Below are 13,679 nucleotides of genomic sequence, written 5' to 3' on the forward strand. Positions count from 1 at the left end.
ATGAGAGGATGTATTGATCCGGCCTCTGCTGATCTGAAGCTCGCACTGTAGAGCGATTGCAGTGCGTGTTTGTGCCCTTTAAAGCCCCCACAGCCCCGGTGATGTTACACCAGTCTTTTGCAGTAAAGCGAGTTAGAATTATCACACTGGATGAGGATACATGAGCTTAAGGGCATCAGCGTGGGTAATCTGACTGAGAAGCTTGATAAAAATGCCACTCTGTGTGTGTGTGTGTGTGTGTGTGTGGCCTGTCAACTGTCACAGCCTTCCTGATTACAGAGCTGATCAGGTCATTTGTCACTGGGTCACTGAACAAACCCTCTGAGGTTTTACAGACACGTCCTGTTTGCCGCTCTCGCTGTGAGGAAATCCTATCACGATGATTCACTGATACATAATTACACGATTAGACGTGTGGCTGTCGCTGTGTCTGACTGAGTGGCCTCTGCTGCGCGGATTTGTTTGTGGTTGGTTTCTTGCATTGTGTGCAGCCTCAGCGAAGGGCGCTTCACCAGATTCTCACCACCGACTCAGCCTGTGACGAAGTTAGATAATGTCTTGTTCGGCTCTGGAGGGCATTTACCTGGCACAAAGCATCAAACACAATCACGTTGTTGGTTGCATTATGGGAAATGTAGGATTAAGTGTTTCTAGACCTTGACCCATACAAGTGACTAAAAGCCAGGATATCTCGGCCTCTGCTCCACGGATTTTTGATCTTTTTTTTTATCTGTCCCTCCTAAATCCGCCAACTTTATGGAGAGCAATGCTAAATCCCTGGAGCGATGCTTTAATAATGGGGTGACACGTTAAGTGTAGGTGTTTGCACATGCCAATTTGGACCTCGGTCATGTGAGGAAAAGTAAATGTCTCTGGTCACATTAGTCCTCTGTTTAACGACGTTGCCTCGCGCTCAACCTGAAAAAGCACCCGATGTCGCATTTCTGATGCAGGGAATATTGACCAGGCCTGTCACTGCAACAGTCAGTACAGACAACACTACAGTCTGTAGCCCGGTGGTGTAATGTTATAAACATGGTGGTGAAACATATAATGTTCAAGGACTGACATATACTGTGGCCATACCTGTGGTGTGAGGTCGGTTGGTTAATGAGGAAGTTTCGTTTTTGATAGTGACTTCTGCCTCTTTCATACTGAGTTTTGGATTTTGCTTTGCAGAAGTTTTAATTTGTAGCTTCCTCTGTGTGTGTGTGTGTGTGTGTGTGTGTGAATCACCGCCAATATTCTGGTTTCTCTCTCTTGCAGCCCCAGCTGACAGTGTAGGCTGATGAGGTATTTGCACTTTGCTTAGTTCGTTATTGTTTTCAAGCATTTTATTCCCTATTTGTTTTATGGACTTTGTCTGCGGCCAAAAGTACAGTATGGAGAATACTCAACAGTAACCTGTTTATTTACAGGACATAATAAGCAAGGTTTTCTACCCAGAGAAATCACCCAGAGTGGACTTCATTGGTTAGATCACAGTGGAGGAGGGGAGAGAAAATCATGGTGTCCCTCTACAGTACACACCCTGCACCCTGTCAATACAGAATAGACTAAAAACATCCCGCTGTGTTGGTCGTGATATCTCGTATTGCTTTGCTGTCTCTTGTGTCTCATATTCTGTGCGGCCGTTGTTTGTCCCCGCAGCCTTTCAGACGAAGTTGACAAACTCTTGTTTATGAATTTGCAAGGTCAAACTCAGCTCATAAAACAAATCCACATCTGCAGGTAAAGGAGAAAGCACACACGTTCAGTTGGCTGCTGTCAGCCTGTCAGACCGTGAGACTTCAGCCGAGCTCAAACCCGATGACAAACTCGCTGACCAATCACAGTTGGAGCAATGAGATGCATCATTTGCCTGTTGACACCCTGTAAAAGCTTCAGTTACAGGTTATTAGGTCGTAGTCATTCACTTAAACCCTTTGAATCAACTGCTCGTGTCTCTCCTGTTGCTTCAACACACACACAGAATAGGTGTGTGTGTGTGTGTGTGTGTGTGTGTGTGTGTGTGTGTGTGTGTGTGTGTGTGTGTGTGTGTGTGTGTGTGTGTGTGAGAGAGAGAGAGAGAGAGAGCAAATAGAGTTAAAAAAGGCTGTTTTGCTTTTATCGCCCCATAAACCTCAGCTGGGACCTGAGATGTGGAGAAAGAGGGAGAGATCTTAGCTTGTTGGAGGAGTGTGTTCTGTTAAAGATCTCACACACACACAAACACACACACACCACCCAGTGCGGCAGACTCAGGGCAGGAGTATGATTACAGGGCTATTTACATTACAACATAGAGAGTTAGAGAGAGAGAAAGGGGGCGAGAGATTGCCAAAGAGAGAAGAGAGAGAGAGAAGATGGTTTCCAGATGTGAGGTGGAATTCAGAGAGCTACAGAGCGACTCCCCTCCTCCTCCGTACAGAGAAGAGCGATCTGGATCAGCCTGTGCATGTTGTAATGGAGAGAATAGGAGACGGAGAGAAACCACGAAACAGAGGAGAGGGAAAAGGCGTTGCACTGCAGGGGTGAGCGAGAGGAACTGCAGCCAGCGGAGGGAGAAGAAGTGATGGAGATGATGAAGGGGATGGAAAGAATAAAGAAGAATGAAGAGAAGGAAGAAAAGCAGGGCCTCTCGGTCGACCGCAAGCCCAGAAATCTAACCGGGGGGAGAAACGCAGTCGGTGGAGGCTGTTTTAGTGTCGGTGAGCAAAAGAAATCCACCAAAATGAAGCACTTCACGGGCACCAAGCTTTGTTCCCTGGACATTTGTGGCTCTCATGCTTTTATCTGAGGCTGATCCTGGTCTCTTTGTATGTAGCACATCAGTTATAGGTCATGGTAAGACCAACATAAGCACTGTGCAAAAGCATCAGCCCCCCAGTCATTTTTAATGGGACTTTAGCCCTTTAAGTTGTGATTTACAAAGAAATAATACATCTAAAATACATTTTTCCTTCTCACAGTCATTGTAAGATGTTTTTTTACAAGATGCAATATTTACTTTCAATAGATAAAAAGTCTTACAAGGGAATGTGTTGAGGTCAGCTGTAGATTGAGTGAGGTGTGTGTGCTGTGTTGTAGAGGTTACGATCACTATTTTGCATCTAAAACTGAGCATTAATGTGTTTGACCATGAGTTAAGACGTGTGGGATGTGCTGATAGTGTTTATATGAGTGTGCACGGCTGCACGTAAACAGGCATATCAGTGGGATATTCATTTTCATTAGCCGTGTAGCACCTCATGGGTCAGGCTCAGGGTATTTTCCCCGGTCAAATGAAAACCCCTGGCGATCCTCACCGCTGCGCATTTCCAACAGGTTTCTGTGCTCTTCAGAAACTCCTTCGCTTCTCATTATAAGCTGTATTTCCCTCTTTTTGCTCTTGCTCGTCAGCAGGTGTCACTGATTATTGGCTCTTCGTTCAGATTCAGCCTGGAGGTAGGGTGGTTACTATTCAGGTAAAAAAAAACAAAAAAAAACGGTGTGTTTTGTTTTTGTGAAGCTGTCTAACCTGCATTAGACTTATCTTAAATATTAAAGACTGGCCTAGCACTAAAGACCAGTCTAAAATGTCTTTTTTACTCATACCTGTGCTTCCTTTACCCAAACGTCCACGGTCCGTCCACTCAGGTGACTAATTAGTCCTCTTCTCAGGACTGTGTGGGTGTGGCCAGACTGTGATTGACATCATCCTGTTCTGTAGGAAAGCTGCAAAACAGAGTCAGGACCGCACAGTTTGCACCTTTGTTTCTGCCCTTAGAACAATGAGTTTAGTGACAGCACGGCTCCACCCAACACCGACCTGCGCAGCTTGTGTGGGTGTGCACAGTGCAGAGTTTTGTATTCACTCAAAATTATTTGGAAAAATAGTTGTAATGTTGATTTTATGGACGCTTCAAAGTCACATGACTAATTGATAGCCTGTATGCTGAGCAACCAGGGGAAACAGTGGTATATTGGGGAAGAGTTGTGCAGCACTATTTTTGTGGACTACTTGAAGTGTTCTTGAGGTTAAAACCTGTAGAAATAAATGCACGTCACACACATAATAATAATGATTACGATTATTGATGGGACAGACACCCGGTTTGTCTTCCAGCCGGTCTCCACCTTCAGTTTCAGCGGGTCCAGAGTCGGGGCCGTTTCAGGAAATACCAACATCCGCTTTTTTTTTTCATCGAAGGGAAACTGACCGACATTCCTCTCGCCTCTATAAACAGAAAGCTGTATGATTGATACATGAATACACACACACACACACTTGTGCACATTTACCCTCACAGGGAAGAACTGCACCACACTCTTGGGTCTGTTTTGACGCGTCAGCATTGAGACATTCATTCACGTGCACACGTTGGATATCTGTGTTTTGAAAAGCTCCTCCTGTTGATTTTTGGGAGGTAAAACGAGCGAGGAACCAGGTGTTTCATAAACTGAAATGGTCATAAATCTCCCTCCACAGGGGTGTATTTAGATTCCTTTGCAAAAGACTTGAAGCCAAGTTCATTTTCCAACTTAAAAAGCAAAACAGCGTGCCTGGATGAACACAGGGTGCACTGTGACTGATGTTAGTGGGTCAAATGACTGCATGTAATGTGAAAGGGGTCACTCGGGTGGGAGACCTACAGATAATTATTACCCGACTCTCAGTTGCACACCGCCTGTTAGCAGCTTTCAGCTCATTGTTTTGGTTTCTAAGGCCCGTGACTTTAATGTTTGGGTTCTCTCTCACCGCTCTCATCAGCACTGTTTTCAGCCTCAGCAGGAAGCTGCAAGAAGTGTAGCTGCACACTGCCCGCCCAGCACCAAATGACAGACAAAAAGTGAACAACGAGCTAACGGGCATAACAAAGCATTTGGCAGCTAAAGAGCCAGATATTTCCTTCAGGGGGGAAAAAGAGCGAAAGGAAGAGTGAGTGTTCGGCTTAAAGAAACATGACTCCAGCTTAATTCTTATGTTGCCCTGTGTCCGTGTGTAAATGGATGAACAAATTCATAGAAGTTCGACTGATGTTGAAAGTATTGCACTGAGTTGGCTCTGATTGGCTCACTGCAGAGGTCAGATGTCAGCTTCAGCTTGCCCTGTCCAACCAACAGGCCCAACCCAGAGGTATTAAATTAGCGTTCATATTAAAAGAGAGAAAAGCAGAACGTTTGGTATTTTTGCTTGATAACTGATTATAATGATTAATTGATGAATTAAATTGTTAACCTTTGTGCCATTTCCCTAATTCATTAATCCGGCAGTTGTTTCAGCGTCTGTCTGTCAGCTTTTAGTAGTGATGATTCATACTTATCCAGAGTACTTGCACAAGTGAGTTCAGTGTTCAGTAAATCTTGTGTGTGTGTGTGTGTGTGTGTGTGTGTGTGAGTTTACCTAATCTTATAATAGCACAGTTGATCCCTCTTTAATGTCATATGGTCGGCACATATCCTGATATACACCTGTATACTACACGCTGTCATTTTGAGGGCATCACAGATTCTTCATTCACTATGAGTGATTTTCTGGACTTCTGCACCCAGAATGTAAAACACCTTATCATCAATAAACTACTTTTGATAACGCTCCACTGTGAGCATCAGCCTGTGCTGTATTGCTCAATTAAACCTGTGCGTCACTGCCTTCTCCACTGTCTGGCAGCGAAACGCAAACTTAACCTGTCTAATTGGTCTGACCCAGTTTTGTGTGAGAGAGACCAGACAGGATATGTTTTACATTTCATAGATTCTGATGATTTCTGTTTTCAGAATATTCCAATTTGTCTCATAAGTTTCACTTTCAACTTTATAATGTGAGTTATTTATAAAAATCAACACTTACACAACGCTGAATGATCCTCCCTGCTGCAGAATCAAGACGCACATTTATTGGAAATGACATTTGTTTCATTCTGTAATGAAAAAAAGGAGATCTTGTACTCCACGTAGATTTATGTATGAAACTGATTTATTCAATTTCCTGAGTGTCTGACATCCCTGCTGCAGCCAAGGCGGAGAGATTCACGATGGGATATCCCAGATCCTGGTGGAATTAATCTCAGGAAAACGCCGAGGCAACACAGAGTGTATTGGTGGAAACACTAACTTACACTGACATTAAAGTGGTGGCAATCTTCTGTCAACCCTGCTTCACCCTGAGAGGGTTCTTCCTGATGGTTTCTTGGCAATGTCATGCAGTAGATTCTTCTATAGTGAGCAGCGTGTATGTGTTTGTAAAGGAATTTCTCAATCCCAGCATGCCAAAACTGATCTGAGCGACTGTGTGTTTGTGTATCATGCTGCTGAAATGAGGCTGTGGCTCTGATAGAGGCTCACTCTGTCTCTGTTTACACTGACACACTCGTGCACATGCACAAACACGCACACATGCCCGAGTGACTCGCACAGCCTAGATCAATTTCAACATGTTTGAAATTAAAAAACTGAATCACACAGTCAACGCTCAGTTTGGGCATGTTGGGATTGAGAAATTCATTCCAATATCACCGCTCTTCTGTGAGCGAGCCGATGATTAATGTGATTTGGATGCTTTTCTCACTTTCTGGGGCCAGTTTTCATGCCGTTGCTTCGACACTAAGAGGATACTTTCTGTTATTGTGCAAAAGGATTCAGTTCAGGGGCGCCTTTGGGTGACAGAGCAATTTCTAAGAGGTAAATCTTTCAACTTTTACTTGTAATCTCACTAATCCTTCGTGAAACGTGTAAAGATGTTCCCTGTCATAGCCGATCATTTAAAAAGCCTGATTGTTTTTCACCGCAGTGATCCTCCAGTGATCGTTTAAGTAAACTGACCAGTTAGCTAAAATTGACTCCCTCTCTTGATTGTGTGTCTGAGAGGATCGAGCAGCAGGGAGCGGCGGGATCAACCCTTATGTCACCTCGGACCCACACACACACGAGTGCTCGGAGCTGTAGTGGCTGTAGGTAGATAAGCTCCCTGCTTACAGTGATTAGCTGCGGCAGGCTGTTGCGCGACCGCGAGGCCCCCCTGCTGAGACAGATGCCATGATTAACACGAGGCTGTCTTTGTGCAAGCCTTCGGCGGACAGTGACATGCAGGACTCGGCCAGTTAACTCAAACAAGCTGCGCATGTTCAATATACAGCGAGGCATGGCCAAAGCTGATGATTTACACTGTTCCACTTTCATTCAATATCCTTATTAGCTGATGGTGGAGATGCACGCTGTACGTATGTTGCATTTAATATCAAACTACCGCCTCCATTATGGAGGTCCCATCACAGGCATCTGTCAACTGAGAAAATCGATGCTGTCAGCGCTAAGTGCTGTATATTGATTATTTTGAAAATGCTAATCAATTATAGGAAAGTAGAACAACACAGTGTACCAGGACAGGCTACACTGAATAGAGCCCTGGTACTTATCCTGGATAACCAGTGTCTTGCTGTATGGTTGAAAACCGGACAGAACCTGAGTTGGTGTTGTTATCTTATGGCCTTAACTTGTCAGCCAAGTGAGTGATGTATTAAAAGAATAGTCAATAGTTAGTATTCACCTGACAAATGTAAGTCCAACATTCACTCTCCTTTTCTCCATTGTTTTGCTCTCCACCAACTCCTGAGGGAGATATGTGGCTTTTGAGCAGGTAAATGTTCCACTATGTCCACCAGCTAGTGACTCTGTCTCTCTGCTGTGTGGCTCTGGACGGCTCACAGTGGGTTTATTCGTTTTTCATTGAAAACAGCTCACTGTTTGATCTGGATCGCTGATGGGAGCAGTGAGAGTGATTCAGAACAGTAGCATTAAAGCTGTGGCCCATCAAACCAAACAACACGTCCTCGTACATAATCAAATGAACAGGTCATTTTGCAAGTGACTCCCAAAATGGCAGATATCAGTGGTGAAGAGTACCAGCGATGAGTCCTTTGTCCACATGAGGTTACCGATTAGAGTTTGCTTAGGTTTAAACAACAAACATACTTCGTTAGGTTTAGGAAAAGATCATGGGTTAAAATAAGTAGCTTTCGTCACTGTTGGGTATGTAATATGAGTACGTTATGTAATTTAAAATGGTTCAATGTTGACTTTCGGTTTCACACAGGACATGAACAGCGCTCTCCTTTGTGACAGTCCTGTGTTTGTTGGACCCATTAGTGTGTTTCTTTGAAAAGAACAATTATTTTGGGTGAACGAACTGAACTGAATCACTCTGTGAAATAATCTGTTCATTAGTCACCTCAGGGATACACAGGGATCGTAACAATAGGCCTAACAGGAAAGGTAAATATGGGTCGTAAAGACCTACTTCCAAAGTCAACCGATTCGGACGTTTTCTGGTGAGGACGGGCTGGACCAAAACAATGAGCTGAAAGGTGCTAAAATGCTCCACGAGTCTGGTGGTAATTCTCTTTGTGTTCGTACAAGTGACCTTTTCATGTGTGGTCATTGCCATTGTGGATATAAAAATATTAATTAGAGCACCTTTAAATCACCCCAATAACTGATGATAATGTTAAGCTCAACATTCAGCTACATTATGCTAACTGCTATCAAGACAGTGGTTGTCAGCTCATTAGAATTAGCTAGCCATAAGAGTCAGAGCCAAGAGCCAAGAGTCCTCCAATATGGCCATCAGTATCCAACACAGGAAAACTACCTGCCATGGGTCAGTTTACCAGAGACATCACTTTGTACAGGACCAAACAGTAGAGAGAGAGAGGATAAAGTCATGGGGGGCAGTGCCTTGTTCACACTTGCCTCCTCCCTCACTCCTCCCTCCCTCTCCATCCTCCTCCTCCTCCTCCTCCTCCAGCCCTCCCTCTGCTGCATTACCCGTGGTGGTGACCGGGAGGAGAGGAGAGGAGCGAGGCATGCAGCAGCCACTCAGTCAGTCATCCAGTCAATTGTTTTCCCTCTAGCTCTGCACCGTATTGTGCCACTCTGAGGACTTTCTACTGTTCTTCCTCTGGGAGAGGCAGCTCTATAGGACAAGCCTTTTTTCCTGGTCTTCAAGACACTCAGAAACCTGATTCATTTGAAGAGGAGATTCCTGTTTTTTTACGTTTTCTTGCTATAACTCAGAGCTTTTTGTGTGATATTCTGATCCTGTTATAATCCCACTTTGGCTGCTCCTGTATGTGAGTACTGCCGTGGTAAGGATTGGGTTGCTGTTGTGCCTCTATGCCAGATTTTTGGAGAAGGCAGCTCTGTATAAAATCTGACTTTAGAGGAGCTCAGAAGGGGGAGGAACCTCAGAAGATGGTTTGACTTGGAAGAGAGGGCGATCTTCTCTTGTGGAGCGGCATCTTCTCTGCTGCAAAGTGCGAGAAGTCATCGGTTTTCAGGAAGAGAAGGGAGTCGGATGTGGGACAACACCACACGGGTGTTTTATTCTATTTGTGGACAAAGCAGGAAAAACATCATTTATTTTGCAAAGAGGGAGGAAGCAGTCTTTTGTTTTGGGAAAGAAGTCTCCACTTCAGTTTTACAACATGGCTGCAATGTATGGATGCTTCAAGAGCAGGAAGTAAGTTTTCTTCTACCGGTGAATGAAATTATATTGTGATACTCAGTTCTGTTGTAGTATGTCGGTACTGCCAACTGACAACAACTTACTTAAAATCTGTTCTCAGTGTATCACAAATCAGCCCTAACAAATCTCCTGAAGATTGCAACACCTTGTCTTGGCATCACACCTGGCAACATAATATTACTCATCTATGTTGCTTCATCAAACTGTCCATTCACACCATGCAATAGATCTCTGTGTCACAGGAAGGGAGTGTTTTTGGCTCCTTAAAGGGATGTGTCACACTCAACATATAATTCCTTATTAATTGAGGCCACGGACCAGTTGTAGTACTTCAAAACACGACATGTGTTCGCAGTCATACACTCTGCAAAACATTGTGAGCACAAATCCAAAAGCTGACAGGAATCACAGATCTCTTCTTGGCGTGCGCTGAGTTCTGTTTGCATGTTGGGGGGTTTTCCGTAGTCGACTGTCTTTTGTTGCCGTGTTCTAATCGAACTTTCTTTTCTCTTTTGTTTATTGACACAATTGATGGCTTGTACTGGCGCTGACAGTCAGCTGTGTGAGTCAGAGCTGATTGACTGAAGAGGCTGATTTTACACTGGGAGTGAATGATTAGTCAGAAAATCCCAGAACTAAACTGTTTGTTGTTGCTCCGCTGATGGCTTTATACTTGATAGCTGTTGGTTATATTAGACTTTTTCCCCGTTCAAATTTGAGTGCGTGTTCTTTGTTATAGCTGATGGAAGTCTTCTGTGATTTTAATGCTTTGAATTGGCTATATATAGGACTGTGGGCTTGGCAGTGTGATTGGACCACAGAGGGTTAGGATAATGAGTGCCTTTAGCTTTTTGACTACAGTAAAGTATCCTTTTTTGTACCAGAGCTGTGGAGATGTGGTGCTGGGCACGCTGATACCCCCCCTTCCACTTTCTTTGTCTTTGGCTCCTCAGTCTCATGACATGACAACAATACAAGCTTTTATGGCCCACTCAGCAGAGTTGACTTAGACAAACATTTTGTTTGTGTGTGTGACACAGAGAAAAGAAAGTGAATTAGGAGAGGGGATGAGCTGCAAGACAGCTACACACACAGCCAGCTGAAGAGCCACAATTGTGTTCGCCTGGAATTGGTTCAGACTGAAACCAAGATTAATTTAATTACTTCTTACTACTGACTGTTCAATACGCAGCACTGATGGTGTTTTCAAATTGAACTTGTATTTCTAACTCAGAAGACTGGTACATAATATGCTTGGCATTTCAGTGGCTTGAGAACACTCCTAAGAACACTGTCGTTAGGCACCTGACTAATTAATAAAATAACATTTCTCATTACATTTTCAAAAATTATTCTCTTCCTTTGCTTATTTTAGTGTTGCACTTAAAATGACAAGCAGAAAAAAAGCCCCCAAAAAAGTAACTTCTATGGGCTTTGAACCCAGACCGATCAGAAAATGTCCACATTTGAAGTTGTGAATGCCACATCACATCTTTCAGATGGACTTTCACCTGGTAAACGTAATGACACTTGAAGGCAGCATAAATCTCACATCACACCAGATCTGCACTAGCCTCTGTCGGCTAAAACTTGTGTGCTCTGAGAGCCGTACGTGGTATACGAAGAGTTTGGAGGGTGGTGTTTGTCATTTAGCCTTTCCAGAACAAAAAAACAGCAAAAAAACAAAAGAAAAAAAACAAGCAAAAATGTAAGAAATTGATTAAATACGTGTTTTTCTGCTCTAATGTGAGCCGCAAATGCTAGCATGCCTGGCTGACTAGCTTACCAAGTGACAGTAATGTTCTTACATTACAAGTAACAAAAACTGTTTAAAAATTTGAACAATGAAGCATAAATCTAATGCTGTTTTTTAAAACCAGTCAGCTAGCGACAGAGGTTTCTGCCAACTGGCACAGTTAGCATTAATTAACTAGCTACAGCTGATAAAACCTGCTAGCCACAGTGGTGATTTCAGGCGACAAAAATGATGGTTGCCAGCTAAAAATGAGAGGCCTGTTTTTGTTGTTGAAGTATTTTAGGCTTGGTTTACTTTTTGCAAAAACCAGGCAGGTTTAGATTGAGCCCACAGCAGCATAGGACTCAGTGTGAGTGGACGGGAGTCTTAAAGCCGCGGACAAGTGTCTGTTCACACTTCCTCACCGGGCCCCATCTTTCCCAGTGTTCCCCGGTCCAGCAGTCATTATGTAACCGCAGTAGGTTGAGTTTGTTCAGCGGGAATGGTGATGCAGCTGTAAATGAATGTAGACCGTGCAGAGTGACTGATGAGAGTGTTTGGTCAGTTTCTGTCGTGAGTCCATGTAAGGCTTGTTGCTAAGAGCGCAGCCCCGTTTCAAACAGGAGGGGAAGGAGGTGGAGGAGAGGCAAAGGAAGGACAGCTGGAAGACCAGAGAGAACCCTGAGCCCTAGCCCCCAAGCTGTATGGGCGGTCATGGCATTTTAACTTGAAATCTGAAGATGACTAAGAGTTTCAGCTGTGTCAGAAATAAAAGAGAAAAAAAGGATCAGAAATGTGATTTTTGAGTGAACATACTTCTATCCTGACACAAAATCCAGCTGTTTGACAGAATACACTCAGGAAGGCACAGTGGTTTAAGCAGCTGTGGTCAACTTGAGGGATGATCACAACAAGTTTTAATGATATTCTCAGAAAATATCCAGGTTTGGACCATTTCCCCCTTAGTGTGTCACAGCTCTTGTAGTGGTAAGAGCCTGGTTTTGGCCAGTTACTCACCATGTTTACCTTACTCATGCTGGATTACCACTGTACTACAGATTAATACAGCCACATATGCTGGACTAAGAAACTAAGATCTCTTTCTAGTCTAATTTCTTTACAGGAAGTCTCCAGTTTTGTTTCCATCACTGTTTTTAAGTGCAACACACTCCGCTGTAATGTGGCCTTTGTTTTGTTTGCCATTTTCCTCTTTATAATTGCAGGTTTATGTGAAGCACATAGACTAAGCACGGATTGGACTCCAATCAAACCACAGTTATTTCTACAGATTGTCATTTTACTCCACCAGCATTTGGAGATGTAACCAAGGGTATTGCTCACGTATTGTATATCTGAGTTAGTTATATTTTTCAAGCATCAAATTCAAATAAAAAAAGGCCATTGAAATTTTAAACAGCTATTCTTACATCTGATAACCAAGGCAACTATTATTTTTGGCACTGATTTGAACAAGCACCAGATGTGATGCATCATTCTCTATGTTAAAGGTCAATATAGGTCACTTGCACAATATGATGCTCAGCGGTTGTTTAAATCATGACTGCTTGAATGCTAAACACAGTTCTGGGAATTTCAAGGTTCATGTGTCAGGGCAAAGTAGGATGTTTTTGGCAGGTTGTTGATGGTAACATGTCAGTGAAAGGAGGATGATGATGATGATGTGTGTGTGTGTGTGTGTGTGTGTGTGTGTGTGTGTGTGTGTGTGTGTGTGTGTGTGTGTGTGAGTGTGTGTGTGTGTGTGTGTGTGTGTGTGTGTGTGTATTACGTCAAAATATGAGTGAACAGATCATCTGTTTTGATCTTTGTGTTGTGGCCTTAGTATAAGCATCATAATCCATTCTGATCCATGCACTTATTAAAAATGACACATCTGGGAGGTCTTGTTGGCCTATGAGTTCTTGACCATGTAATGGTAAACGTCCCCAGTTCCAGTCCAGCTGGGGAGCTTTGTTGCATGTCTTTGTCTCCCCTTGTTAGCTCTCGGCTCTCCGCTGTCCAAGTTAAAATACAGGGAAGAAAAACCCAGGAAGTTCTTAGAAAAAAACACAAGTAGCATCTTTGCTGTCAGTAGCTCATGTTGAATAATCCTTCTCCACACCATTAAATCAGTGCTACAAACAAAGACATTCACGTAACTCTGCACTGTTACTTTCTCAAGTCTCTCTGCATGAAATTAAATGAATCATTTCCTTCGTAGTCACCGTCTCCTACTGACCATGCAGCCATTGAATAGCTGCATGGGTCAAGAGGAAATGCCACAGTCCTGAAGGCCATGTTCCCAGTTAGGTATGTGTGGTTGGACAAGGGACAGGGGAGCAGACAAATAAAAAGAGAGGAGGGAATGTGAGATAATGAGACAGGAGGTAGAAAGAATGAAGAGACAAAGAGGGGAGGAGGGGGTAAAGAGATGCTGGTGTGGAGCTGTGTTATCTGGCCACA

The 13,679-nt window shown here is 43.5% G+C and overlaps 1 protein-coding gene across 3 annotated transcripts in view; it reads left to right on the forward strand.

The window, feature by feature from the left end:
• zgc:66433 (uncharacterized protein LOC321250 homolog) overlaps window positions 1-13,679 on the forward strand; it is a 43,931-nt gene that overhangs the window by 1,073 nt on the left and 29,179 nt on the right. The window contains exon 1 of one of the 3 annotated variants that reach the window (XM_041944709.1): window positions 6,464-6,642. The exons of 1 other annotated variant lie outside the window; for it this stretch is intronic. Coding sequence is in view for 1 of the 2 variants with exons in the window: in XM_041944708.1 (XP_041800642.1) it covers window positions 9,444-9,478 (35 nt within the window). In the remaining variant the exon portion in view is untranslated. Of the gene's footprint in view, window positions 1-6,463; window positions 6,643-8,802; window positions 9,479-13,679 lie in introns of those variants that run through there. One more of the 3 variants, XM_041944708.1, reaches the window with a different exon arrangement.

This window comes from Chelmon rostratus, chromosome 9 (assembly GCF_017976325.1).
Source record: "Chelmon rostratus isolate fCheRos1 chromosome 9, fCheRos1.pri, whole genome shotgun sequence".
Taxonomy (NCBI): Eukaryota; Metazoa; Chordata; class Actinopteri; order Chaetodontiformes; family Chaetodontidae; genus Chelmon; species Chelmon rostratus.